The sequence below is a fragment of the Myiozetetes cayanensis genome, unplaced genomic scaffold (genome assembly GCF_022539395.1).
Source record: "Myiozetetes cayanensis isolate MyiCay16 unplaced genomic scaffold, myiCay2020 scf7, whole genome shotgun sequence".
Classification (NCBI taxonomy): Eukaryota; Metazoa; Chordata; class Aves; order Passeriformes; family Tyrannidae; genus Myiozetetes; species Myiozetetes cayanensis.
Genome location: NW_026087964.1, coordinates 33,880,071 through 33,893,823, shown reverse-complemented (window position 1 = coordinate 33,893,823; position 13,753 = coordinate 33,880,071). Strand labels below are relative to the sequence as shown.

Sequence of the window (13,753 nt, the reverse complement as noted above, 5' to 3'; positions counted from 1 at the left end):
GATAACCCCAGATCTCAATTAGAGGCGATTCATTAGTATTTAATAGCAGGTGCAAAGCCATCTCCTCTCCAGCAGCACCGCCGTTTGGGCAGGGAATGGTCTTGTTTTAGAGTAGCCTCCAACCCTCCCGGCTTGTTGTATACCTGACTACCACTTTGGATGGCGGGGTGTCGGCGCGCCTGCGACTGCCCGCACGTAAGTATTGCACTTTGTTTGGCTAATTTCTCCTTGCTGAGACATAAGGTGGAAATCTGCCTGGCTCGATATTTATTTTGGAAGACAGCGCTGTGAGTGAATGTGCCGGGAGAAATCGAGCTGAGATAAAGCAAGAGCTGGGCTTGGGGTTTGATGGGGGGGGGGGGAAGGGGGCGCTGGGTGTGTGTAGGAATAACACCGACGGCGGAATGCACCCCTTATGCTTTCTCAAAGTTTCAAACAGACAAATAAACAAACAACCTCGGCGGCAAACTCCAGAAGTGCCGGAGACTTCGGGGGCTCAAAATTGGGCTGTGCCGAGGAGCCCCGGGGCGGGAGCGCCGCGTCCCGCTGCACCCACATCCCAGCTGGCGGCCGCGGCTGGGCCGGGGCTTGGAAAGCGTCGCCGTGATTACACCCAAGTGGAGAGCAGGATGGCTCCGAGCCGTCTGATCTGACGTCAACATGTCTCTAGCTCCTCGCTGCAAGATAGAGGGAGCAGAGCCGGGGGAGGGACGGCTCTAATCATTCCCAGATGTCTCTAATAGCAGATATAAAGACTTATATAGTGTCTGAGAATAAATTTGTAATCAATGCTCTAAAATCGCATCATCAAAGCAATGGTATTTCTAGAGGCAAATGGGGTTGGGGGAGGGAAAGCTGTGGAAGAGGGAGACACACACCGCGCTGATTTGGAAGGTGGAAAGGGAGGCACGGGAAACACCAAAGAGCCGCTGGCCCTGAGCATCACGCGGTTTTGCTAGAATTTATGTGAATGTATAATTCAGATAACAACTCTGCTTTACTCTGCATTGTGACAAGCTGAAACAGCCGAACAGTAATTGGCCAATTAGAAATAGAAAACATTGGAGCTGGTTTGCAAAGGCATATATTTCATGACCCACTGAAAAAAATTCCCAAATTAAAAATATATAAAACATTGATAAGCCCCTCGTTACAGCAGAGGGGATTATGTCTGTAGGCGTGGAGAATGCTTTTTCTTCCCATCTCTACTTGGAGGTTTCTTCTGTGTGTGTTTGTGAGTGGCCGGGCCAGTACGTGTGAAAAAGGATTAAGGTTAGGTTTCCAAGCGCAAAAAGAGGATATTTTGCTTAGAGGTTTTATTATTAACCTTCTCTCCCCCGCCCTTCCTGCCCACCTTTCAAGCTCCTGCTGTCTCCACGGCATCCCCTTGGTCGTGTTTATATCCCTACATTTGACCACGTATGTCCCGGCTCCTGTTCTGGGGGTGTCTGCGGCTTGACCAAAGAGGCCCCGCTACACTTTTTGACAACAGTAGCAAATAAGTACTAATTATTGCAATAGTCTTTTGACTTAAACAAAAGCTCCTGGGAACGATGGGGTAGTGGGGTGTGAAAAAACCCCGAATTCTCCACAACACAAAGCGAAACGAAGGGGAAAAAAACCGCCCCACCACCATTTATCTCCCTTGCCTGCAGGAATGCAGGCATGGCATCCACACCCGATAGCAACGAAGTCCTATAGGGATCCTATATATTGCTAAAAGTCCCTCAAAACTCAGTACTGCCAGTTGCCGATGGACTTGCTGCCAGTGGCGGGGTACAGGGCCGGTCCCTTGCTGTGACATATGCTCCCCAAAACCGAGACGAGCTCTAAAAACCCATGCTTCTGTCTGCCCAAATCGAACACCCTCAGGGTCCCCTGGGCCTCACGCCGCCGCTAGGGAGGTCCTTGCCTCCTTGCGAGGAGGCGACCGCTCTGTTTCGGGCATGCAGCCGGGCCCGCACCCCGGGGGAAGCGAGAGGTCGCTCCCTGGGAGGGCACGGGTAGAGGCATGGTCACCCGGGGAGTTTTGTCGCTGTTCCTCTTCAAGGGGAAGAAAAAAATTAAAATGCTGTGTTGCTTGAGACCGAGCAGAGGATCTCACTCCCTCAGACATGAAACGAGGCCGTTCACGGATCCATGAATCCGTGTGCAGTGACAGGGCTTCAGGGACCCGGCTGCTCTCCACCGGCCCCCTGCCCTCCCCTCTTCCTCCCCGCACCCGTACAGAAATGTTGCAGAAGGGGAAAGGCTACCATCCCTCCTCCTACGTGCCTTTCACCTCGGTAAAAGCTCCTAAAAATGTTTTGGCCCCGAGGAATTACCGGACAAGTCGGCAGGACGGTGATGCCCCCGGGTGCGGGCAGGGCGCGGGGCTCAGCGCTGCACTGTTATCAGGCCTCGGCTCCGCCGGCGAAGAGCTGAGGCCAGGGCACTGACATCCCCATCTACCATCAATTTACCTTCTGCTTCCCCATTTAGCTTTTAACGTCAAACCCTACATTTTTGTCGGCTCCGGCCTGTCTAGGGCTCTTGTGATTTAGCTGCGGGAATTGCTGCTCCTGAGAAAATAGCAACATTCTCGTTAGTGAGTAATTAAAAGAGGTATTCCATAGTGGATCCAGAGGAGCTTACGGTTCTGATAATCTGACGTTTCAAAAATGGAAAATTATTGATGGGGAAATATGGGACAGGCGATTCGGAGATTGCATATCGGAGCCACTCGCCAGCCCCCGGCCCCGCCACGCATCCCCCGGGGGAATTGCAGCCTGGTGACTCGGTGAAGGGAAGACACAGCATTTGCAGAGAAGCTGCCCGGAACGTGCAGCACCGCAGCGTTCGTAGCCACCCCTCTCCCTTTTTATTTTTTGTGTATCGCTATAAAGACAAAAAAATAATAACTGTTTGAGCAGAGAGTGGGGAGCGCGAGAAGCTCCAGTTCATCAGCTGGACAACTAATAGGCAAGTAAAAGCAAACAAGGGGGGAGATTCTTCTCTCCAAGTGTTATAAACAGAGGCAAGTGTCTGTAAACACAGACCCACACCGGAGAGCAGAGCCGGGCTGCCTGACCCGACGGGAGGGAGGGCACATCACTTTTGTCCGGTTGTTGTAACCCCGCAACCTCCCCACTGTCAACAGGGGCGACTAAACGGCGCAGGGGCTCCCTTATCTTTTTATGGGCAATTGCACATCTACCTACGCTTACGCCGGGTCTCGTCGGGAACCACTTCCTTAGGCGCGGCGGCACGGGAAGGCAGGCAGGTATGAAGCCTTGGACCTGAAGAGAAAGCCAGCTTGGTTTAAATTGAGATGACTTAAGTATGAGTTTAAAATACGAGCCCGAATTTCATCATGGAAAATGTGGAAAACTTGTCGCTTAACCGGGAGTGGACAAAAATATGTAGAACACTTTCCTTATGTGAAAACCTTTTAATTTTTCGCTTGCCTGCCTACAATACAGAAGTTCGCCACGCATTTCCCAGCTCTGAATGTCTGCAGCTCGCCCTGCTACCGGGGAGCAGCAAACTTGCCGGCCTGGGAACGGGACCCTCGGAAAGGAGTCTATAGACAGGGCGAGAGATATAAAGGAAGAGATCCTGTTGAGAAAGCAGAGAACCTACTAAGTAGAGCCAGAGTACAGGCTGCTGCAGTTTTCAGTTAGTTAGATAAAAAAGGTTAAAAACCCCTATACTCGCTGTAGCATACTGGAAACGTGCAACCCAGGAGAGTTTTAGGAACCACAAAGTTAATATTAAGTTCACCGTAGCTCATTGTAAATCTCACATATTCCCTACAACACCATCACCTCCTCCCCCCCTACGCCCCCGTAAATCCCTTGTCTTGTTCGCTCTTTATTCCTTGACGTAAAATTACCTGCTACATAATCACTCCGAGAAAAGCCCGCCGGCCTCTCTCGCCTGCCTCCGGCCCCTCTCCGGGAAGCCGCCCCCGCGGTCCGCCCCCGCTCCGGGCCCGCGCCTGGCACCGCCGCCGCCGGGGCTCCGGAGGCAAAAAAACCGCGCATCTCTGCTATTCCTGACCCGCCCGGGGTTTGCACCCTTGTCCATTTCCCGTTCACAGTAGGTCTCCTGCATGGAGAACACCACCACAAGGAATTCCTACTCAGCTGAACTGCCGGTTTCTGTTCAACACTCACGGGGCTGCGAGATCCCTCCCTCTACCCCTCCTTTCACTCAGTCATTTGTTTAAAAATAAACTTAGGAGCCATCTTTATAATTTAGTTTACTTCCGAATATTTTAAATATTATGAAAAAAAAAAAAAGCCATAAACAGCGCTGTTATTCAAAACATTTTGAGGTATAAAACATAAAAAGATTTGGATTTTCCTTTTTCTTTTTTTTTTTCTTTTTCTTTTTTTCCCTTTTGTTTTGTAAAAAACACACACAGTGGTTTATTGAGTACTTACAACGTTTACACCTTCAATATTAATTAGATTCCACTTTTTCCCTTACGGACGGAAGTGCACATAACCAATAACTGTTGAAAACATCTTCAAATACCGAACGACCACAACAAAATTACAACACTAAATACCGAGTCAATCGAAACATTGGTGCAACTGCTTCTGTTGAAATATAGCTTTATAATCCCATGAATATTTATATCCAAAAGGCCAAGTATTAAAGATACACTTCACATACACACTAATGCCAGGGAGGGATTTTTTTTCCTTTTCTATGGTTCTGTTTTCCCCGTGTGATTTATACAGAGCAAATAACATTCACGAAACATTTAGAGACATTACCCCTTACCAAGCTGGAGTTTCCTCTTCGTATATGGAATGCTTTTTCCCTCTCCTTCAAATATCCACATTTTGGGGGGATGGGGGTGGGGGAGAAATTGCACATAAATAAACTGGACGATTCCAAATACAAAGAGTCCTCAGAGAAGAGCTCACTACCGAGACTAAGAGGACGGCTCCTCCAGTCCTGCCGTGCTCACTGCTTGAGCTCCAGAGCCCAGACATGCTGCGGCCAGCCAGTCCTCCCTTTGGTTTTCTTATCGTTGCTGCTAACTGTGCTTTTCAAGATTTCGTTCTGGGGAGACAGGATGCGAGGGGAGAGAGAGAAACAGGAGGGGAAGAGCAGAGAAAAAAAAGGTTAGATATATTCCTCCCCTTTCTAGGTCGCATTTGCCCTGCCTCGAGATCGAAGACTACGAGGAGACTTGAGCTGCTGTCGAGGCCTGCGAGCTGCAGCGGACATAGCGGTGCCCCCTCCACCCGGCGTCTCGCCTCGGGAGAAACCACCGCCCGTGGGAGCGGCCCTGCGTAATGCGAGGCCGCTTGCCTTCCCAGCGGAAGCCGATCCCCGCTCCGCGCCATCCCCGTGCTCTCCACGCCTGGAGCACGGTGAAGCGGACTGGAGGTTGAGCGGCGCCAGTTGTGCACGGAGAGATGGGGATTACGATAAGGCCCCGGCTAAAGCATACCCCCTCCCTGACTGCGGGGAGAAGATAGGCACCGGCACGTACCGAGTCAAAACATCAGATCCGCGACCACCCCAATTCTGCGGGAATCAATCACACGCAAGCGTGCCATAGGGCCTACACGAAATCGGGATGCCTAGGTCAACTCTCCCGTAAAAAATCAAAAAAGTTGAAACGCCGAGGGCAAAGGCAGGAACGCCTATTGCTGCGAACCTCGTACTTGCCGACGGTTTAAAGCCGGGCTGGCTTAGCAGGTAATCATGCCTCCAGATTTTTATTTAAAGAGAGCGGAGGTTTGTCTCCTGCGGCATCACGGTTTGGGATCCGGGACAAGCAGTAGCCCGGGAAGTAACGTCCCCGGGGGGCCCTAATGTGGCAAAGTTTTCCTCGCGGCTGCTCTCAGACGCCGGTTCAGATCCGGACGCCGACGGCCGCCCGCGGCTGTGCGCTGTCCCAGTTTTGGCCCGCAGGTACGGCCAGGGACAAGTGGGACCGAGGTGTCCCGCATGGACATACCCCGGCCACTCTGTTCAGCCAGGCGCCGGGAACCCCGGGATAGGGTGCCGGCGGGCAGCCGAGCAGCCTCCTCTCCGCACCTCCCCTGACCCGTCCCGCCCCGACCCGTTTCGGAGCACTGACCAGCTCTTTCTTCCTCTTCTCTTCCTTCACGTCTGTCTTCTTAATTTCTGCCTTGAAGGCCTCCGCCTCCCCGTTCTGGTCGTCCTTCGCCAGCAGGTCCATGAGGTAGGCGATGTAGCTGGTGGCCAGACGGAGGGTTTTGATCTTGGAGAGCTTAGTGTCGGCGGGCACGTTGGGGATGCACTCCCTCAGCTCCGCGAAGGCGCTGTTGATGCTCTGAGTCCTGCGCCGCTCCTTGCGGTTCGCCGTGCCCCTGCGTTTCACCGGCCGAGGCCCCCGAGCCCTGGCGGGCCGTTCCCGGGCGGCACCCCCCCGTAATGGGAGTGGTCCATGCCCGGCGCCCCGTTGGCGTACTCGGGACTGTAGGACAGAGCCATGCTGTAGTCGGGGGGGGACATCTCCGGATGGCTGCTGATGAGCCAGCCGTGGAAGTAGGGGTTCTCCTCGTGGCCGCAGCGTGTGGCGGCGGCGGCGGCGGCAGCGGCGGCGGCAGCGAAAGGGTAACCCTCATGGTGCACCACCGGGTGGTGGGGGAAGCCGCCCACTAGACTCATCCCCGCTCCCTAGAGCACCCCACCCCGCCCCCCGGGCCCCAAAACAAAGGTTTCCCCTCCCCGCCCGCCCCCACCCCCGCCGCAGCGGCGGGAGATGCTGTCTGCCGCTCACCCCTCAGCACTGTCCCGCTGCCCGCTGCCTCTCCATAGGGCGCTGCTGCAAAGTCCCCGCGGGTGCCCGAGCGATCCCCCCTCCCCGGGCGCCGCCACCGCCGCTCATGCGTTGTGCCTCCACCTCCTTCTCCTCCTTGCCCAGGGCCGGGTCTTCGAGGAAGCGCGCACAGAAAATAATAATAATAATAATAATAAAAAGCTATGGAGAGATGTCGACCAAAACAAAATGGTTTGGCTTCCCAGCCCGGGATCTTCCTCGCCTCTTGCTTCCCTCCGCTCTCGCCAAGTCCGTCGCGGCCCGGCCGGCTGGTACTTACACGCGGCCCCCCTCCATGCGCCCCCGGTTCGGGGCGGGCGGGCGGGCGGCGCTCCCCTCTGCCCTGCGCGGCGGCGGGGCCGTCAGTGCCTGGCGGGCACTCGCATCCCTGCCCTGCCCGCCGCGGGGGTCAGCGCCCCGGCGCTCCTCTGAGGCATCCGCGCCACTCTGCCGGGCGCGGCGGTGATGGGACTCGGCGCGGCGCGGGGCACTGGCAGGGCTCCCCGGCCCGATCTCCATGTACAGCTACATGTTTAGGGCCGCTCGGGTTAATATATGTCGTCAGAAGCGGCGACCGCCAATGGCCGTGGCGGAGGCGGGGCCCGCCACCCTCCGCAATAAAACTTTTTGATGTTCGCTCTGCTAATTGCCGAGCTCCTCTTTTAGGATTGGCTGCCCCTCCGCATCCCTAATGTAATTAAAACAAGGGGGGGAAATTATCATGGAGGCAGAGGTTAATGCAAGTGTTTAGCAGATGCCTTACAGTAAAATCTGCATTAAAAAGATATTAAAAAAAGCAATAATAACCCCCCCTACAAACTAATTAAAACTCAAATATCGGATAATCTCAAACCAGGTACAGTATGGATCCAAGAAATTTCTTGGTAAAAATCTATGTGAGAGCTTGATAGGCTCTGAGGTTGCTTTGGCAAAGTGCTTTGTGCCGGTCCGGTAGAGGAACAAATAAAACCGGCTTCGGAGAGCGCACTCCATCGGTGCCCGGTTGCGACAGGCATGCTCCAGCAACGCTCCGGCTTATACTTGTATTGCTGGTTAATATATACAGAGAGGTTGTTAGTTCCCGTGAGGAGAGGGCGAAGCTACTCTGCCTCGTCTGTCACCCGATATGCGACCCGGGTTAGCACGGGCTGGCTCCGTCTGCGCGGCTGCTGACTGACCGAGGGAGCGGAGCGCTCGGGGTTTGGCCAGGGACGGTATTTTCTTCCTGAAAGAATAGCTTTGAGACACTAACAATAAGCTTGACTTTAACCGATTCTTTTCCAGCTTGCTGCCTGCGCCTATGCACCTCCACCAGTGTTCACCCGAGTGACTTACGCGCCTGAAATCGGTTTCATGCCTCTTTAACTGGTAAGATCGGTAAGTAACCGAGTATTTTTTACAGCACGTTCCGAGCTAATTTTCTAGCTTTTACTAAAAAAAAATTTAAATATTTACCCTCATTCCTGCTTCTGCAATAAAAAAAGATCAACATCTGCAGAAAACAGGTTTAGTTATCGAAAGGGAGTAGTTAAATGTTTTTTAACGACCAGGCCAGGATGAAATGTCTCTTAGCTATTTAAGTGCTTTACTTCGGTAAGCTTGAAGACATTAAAAAAGAAAAATGGATCTCAAACTGGAACTCATGGATCACTAGGAGTCGAGGCGAATTGTTGCCATCTTCAAATGGAACCGAATATTACTAAATAGCTGCAAAATACAAAATACCCACACTTAGCTGTGCTGGCTGACGTCTAGGCTGCTTCGGCGTGTATTTGCATGGCAATTCTACAATATAGGCAGTGTGGAAAACTGTGTCAACAGGACCCGAGAAGTCATAAATTAAAGAAAGAGAAAGATAGAGATGGAGAAGTCTGCGGAAGGAGGCAGCAAGAGCTGCAAGTCCAATTTCTGCAGCAGCTCAGTGTGCTCTGCGGCCCCACTGCAGTGGCGGTGGGGAAAACCGCGGGGAGAAGCGCTGGGTGTTGGGAAGAGAGAGAAAATCAACTCAGTGCCCAGGTAGAGGAGGCAAGCTGAGCCCGGGCGGTCTCGGCGCGAAGAGGAGCTGCCGACGGGTTGGCCCTCGGGGGTGCCGCCGGGACACAGGGGCTTGTTGGGGCTCGGGGACTTTGCGGGTGAGTCTGCGGGGTCTCAGCAGGAAATGCCCTGCAGGGAGTGGGCAGTCTCCACGGATAAGACCGCCAAGGAGCAGCCTGCTGCAGTACCGGGGAGCTGGCTTCTTCGGGGAAATACCAAAGGTGAAGCGGGGCACCGACCCCGTGGTTCGCGTGGACGGGGAGTGCAGAGCTGGACCTGCACGGTGAGGAGACGTGCACGGAGCACAGACACGCAGGCGTACATTTTATAAGCATATACACATATGCGTGAGTGTCTGGGTGTAAACTGAGTACGAAAGTGAAAAACTAGTCCAGATGTAGAATTGATGTATACACACATATATCTCATACGTACACACACATGCTTGTAACCGACTGATGTATATCTGTATTTATATATGCACACGCACATGTGTATATATTGTATTATCCTAAGGAAGTAACGTGTCTGCAATGGGGATTTTTAGACGTAAGGAAGGACCTGGGCAGATCGTGCAGGCAGAACCCTGGAGTGGCCAGGCAGCGTACCTCCGCTGCTCGGGATGTGATGTCTGCAGAGCGCAGCCTGAAAATCCACCCAGATCCTGCAGCAGTTCTCCAGTTTTATTTTTGCTGCAATATTTTCTTGATGCGAAGAAGAAGCGGGCATTGTCAAGGTCGGAAAGTTATATTGGCTTGCAAACGGGGTTATGTTTCTTTGCACTCTATCTGTTTGTAGGAGCTTTCCAATATACTGCAGACTGGACTGCAACTGTGGCAGTCTCTGTGGCAGGCCACTACGGTCACTCTGATAACATCTCCCATGATGAAGGAAACGGAAAACATGAGACAGAGAAAAAGTAATAAAATATACAGGAGATATCGATCAGAGCACCAGTCTCCAAAGCTAGCGTCATTATTGCTTAATTAGCTTTGGAGAAAGAGGGTCCCTAGATAAAGCACCCAGCAGGATCTTATATTTTCCTCCTATCCTATCCCATCAGTTGTTTATGAGTTTTATAAATCGAGTTTTAGATCAAATTTAACTCTTGTGTCCTCCCTCAGCTTTTCACTACTCAGGGTGGCGGATCATGGGTTGCAGCCTTTTCTGTTTGATCCACGCGTTGAAAGCACAAAGTACCTTTCCCAATACTATGCTCACAGTCCGCTAAAAAGCATTAGCATCTTGCCGATCTTCCATTTATTGACTTGGAAAGATTTTTTTCTCGTTCACAAATCACATGGGGAAAAAAACCAACCAACCAAGGGAAAAAAATAAAAAAAAAAAAGGGAGAAAAGAAAAAGAAAAGAAACCCAAGTCTTATGTCACTTTAGTTCCCTGCCAAAATGGTTGCATGTTAGGCGGCGATTTATCTGAACTCTGCTGCCAGACAGGACTTTCCTAGTTTGCTATAATAAAGAAGTTTTGGTGGCGACTGTGTCGAGGCTGGTTTTCTTTTCCTCTTCCCGCTTTTTAAAATTTATTTTATTTTGTCGAGGGTGTGTGAGGGGGGCCCTGTATCTTTGTTTTTGCCTTGTCTTAATTGCCTCTGCAGCACGACAGCCCTCCCCGGGGCTGAACGGGAGGATGGGGCTGCCCTTGCCTCCCGATGGGTGCACCGCGGCGCCCGAGGAGTGGGCGGCAGGAGCCCGAGGAGTGGGGCAGCAGCGGGGGGTGGCAGGCAGGGCGCCCGCTCAGCGCCGACGGGGCCACCCGCTGCCCTGCCCCGGCACTCAGTCGCCGCCGGTCCGCTTATCGCCAGGTCACTTCTCTCCTCCGGGCCAAAAGTAGGATGGGAGTTGGGATAACAGAACAATAGAGCTGTGCCCCCACTCCCCTGGTCTTATGTGAATTAAGCTTAATTGCAAATTAAGCTAATTTCTCCGAATCAGTCGGGGAAAACCGCATAGAAACGGGGACGAGGTACCTACGCTGGGTGGTCGGAAACCCACATCTGCTGGGGACTCCTGTGCTGGCTGGCTGGGAGCGCCGCAGCCACCCCGGGACAGGCCCTGTGAGGAGCAGGCCGGGGGCAGAGAAGCACCTCGCCGGTGCCTGGGCAGCGAGCGTCCCGTTCATTTGCTTCTTTACCGCACCTTCCTTCTGAGGAGAGGACGATGCCGGCAGGGCGAGCCTGGGGGACTGGACGCCATCCGGGACAGGGCAGCGGTGGGAGCGGCGGCCCCGCGTCAGCACTGCGGTACCCGGTACGGACCACAGACCCGCCCGTCCCCGCTCCGTGCAGCAGCGCCGGGATCTCCCTTCGTAGTTTTCATTAAAGCAAAGAAACACTCAGACACACTGAAGCATCCCAAGGGCAGGCACCCCGTCCTTTGCTTTTGAGGGGCTGCCCTAGGCGGGTAGCCCCCTCGACGGCTCTCCTCCCCTTAGCTCCCAAAGTACCGGTCTGCCGATTCACTCTCCTGCCTCCCGGCTGCCTACCACATCGCTCAAACACCCGGTGCACGGCTTGAAAAGCCGAGACGCGTTTTAATTTATAGAGTGCATGATGTCACTGACCCGGGACCAAACGTATTAGAAAGGGGTATCGTTCTCGGACGGATCTGGGGACGCTGGAGCTGCCCGTGTACCAGGGATGCAACGCATCATATCCTTGGACCATTGCTTAGGAGTTCGCGAAAAGACCTAAACCCGTAAGAAAACGGATTTTTGAAAAGAGGCATGGAAAAATATCATTTGAAGGTCAATATGTCAGTGAGGGTTAATGAAAAGGAGTTGTGCTTAATGGGCCTGCTTGCACCCTCTCTTGCGCTCACACAGCCTGGATTTCAACGTCCAGGGCAGAGGGCGGGATCGGGCCCAGCAGGCCCGGATTAATTGCTGCCGTTGGAGGTGCAGGAACCCTGGTTTACGTTACTAATATCGGTAATGAACGCCCACATATTACAGGCATGGTTATCTCTCAGCCATTGTGTATACAGGGAAAAAAAAGAAAAAAAAAAAAGGAAAAAATAGAAAAAAGATCAGGGACGAGAAAAACCCAAGATACTGACCATTTCATAAGTCTCAATGAAGTCGCAATGATTGGCGGTAAGCATGGGACCCTACGCGCTTAACTACTGCATGTGCAAGCAATTATTCGAGGATTGCTTATATTTGTGACCGAGGATCCAGAGTTGCATTTAGACCCTAGACAGGAATCACAGAAAGAAACGAAAAACATTGCGAACTCCAAATAAGACCCTTTCTTTGTCAGAAGAACGCAGTGAATGCAGTGTTTCTCTATTTATTGGAATTGTTATATAGATATCTCATATATATATATATATATACACACACATGTATAAAAACGCACATGTATACAGAAAAACATACTGGTTTTCCATGTAATATTGTTTGCATTCCCGGGAAAGAGCATCTTAAGATGTTCTTAAGCTCGATTCTGATGAAATAGCTCGCGAATAGAATTGACTTCATTAATGAGTATTTTGTCATCCATTATCTGAAATTCGGACGTTGGAGGAAGAAGTTTAGGCTGGCATCGTTGTGGGTTTAGGCTAACCAAAATCAACACTTTTATTGTAATTTTTCATGGAAAGTCTCCATTTAAAGAGGCTGGGGTTTAAGAAGCATTCATAGATCAAAGGTAACCTTGCTTGGCTTTAAAAAAAAAAAAAAGAAAATCCCTCTGGAGCGGTGAAAATTAACTGCAATTTGGCCCTAACTACAAGCCCCAAAATGTCGGTGTCGTCCTGCCAGTGCCCCCCGCGCCGTGTACCTGCTGCACTGCACCCTACTCCCGCTTGCCCGGGGCTGGCTGCAGCACAGGGGCTCGTCTGAAAACTCAGCGGCTGAGTTCTGCAAATGTCGGCTGCACACTTGTTGGGAGCATCAGCTCGTACTGCAATTCCTATATGCGTATCTCGGTGTAATTGATCTGACTGAGTGAGGTCTTTTTGGTAATTTGGATACACCAAGTCTCCAGTTAATGACATATAATCAGCCTTTAGGTCGCTTGGTCATTCTCTTATTACAAACCCCTCCTGCTCTCTCTGATCTCCTTTCAAACTAAATTTCACACAAACAAATAAAGCAAGACAGGGACAAGTCCTTAAAATGCAAGAGAGAAATATTGGAGAATTGCTCGTGGGGAACTATAAACACTTTTAAAAAGGAAAAACCGAAAAGATAGGACAGAACATCTTATCGAGAAAGAAAGCATTGTATACAAAACACGGAGGGAAAACCGGTCTGGCTTCTGTTAAAAGTGACATAAAATTAAAATAAAATAATTACAAACAGAAATGGCATTACATAAACAGAAGACCGGAGACTTTACAAGAAACGCGCGGCCGAGTATTGTAATTTGTTCGTACAGATGATACAACCTATCTGTGAATACGTAAAATGTTTATTTGCTTCACTTTAGCCGGAAATTTTTATTTTATTTATTTTTTTTACTGTTTTTTTCAGGAAAGTTAAGAAGTCGGAAAATGGAGAACTAAGTGTCATGTACCTCCCCAGACCTGCAGGGAAACGGAGCCGTGGCCAAAACCTGGGGGTGTAAATGCGACAACAAAAATAAATGTTTTACATCACCGTGCAGAGCTTATTTTACTAAGTCAACACTTTGTTTTTCTGCTTTTCACTATTTCTTTCCTCTAGGGAGAGACAATGCTCACTTTTTATTAGGTATACCCTAAAAGTTTATTTTGATCCCTGTCCAGGTGTATATACACACATACATATATACATACTATATATATACACATATATATACAAGATCAACAGGCTGACGAAGATGCGTGAGCAGAGGCTGGTGAGGTGTCCGGGGAGAGGGGCAAGCAGAGACTCTCTAGGTAAGATCCCAGGGTCCTGCAGGTTACAGGCAGCTCATTGTGAAAG

At 51.2% G+C, this 13,753-nt stretch overlaps 1 protein-coding gene and 1 long non-coding RNA gene across 2 annotated transcripts; one reads left to right on the top strand and one right to left on the bottom strand.

Annotated features, from left to right (window-relative positions):
• Nucleotides 1-4,226: 4,226 nt before the first annotated feature.
• HAND2 (heart and neural crest derivatives expressed 2) lies at nt 4,227-6,642 on the bottom strand. Its single transcript, XM_050338207.1, is given in 3 exon segments — nt 4,227-5,058; nt 6,089-6,366; nt 6,369-6,642. Coding segments are annotated over 3 exon segments (651 nt in total). The 3' UTR covers nt 4,227-4,959.
• An 840-nt stretch (nt 6,643-7,482) lies between these two features.
• LOC126651961 (uncharacterized) lies at nt 7,483-13,452 on the top strand. The gene is made up of 3 exons (XR_007631835.1): nt 7,483-7,649; nt 8,078-8,170; nt 13,322-13,452. It is a non-coding gene; the product is annotated as an uncharacterized LOC126651961 (long non-coding RNA).
• The last annotated feature ends 301 nt before the right edge of the window (nt 13,453-13,753 follow it).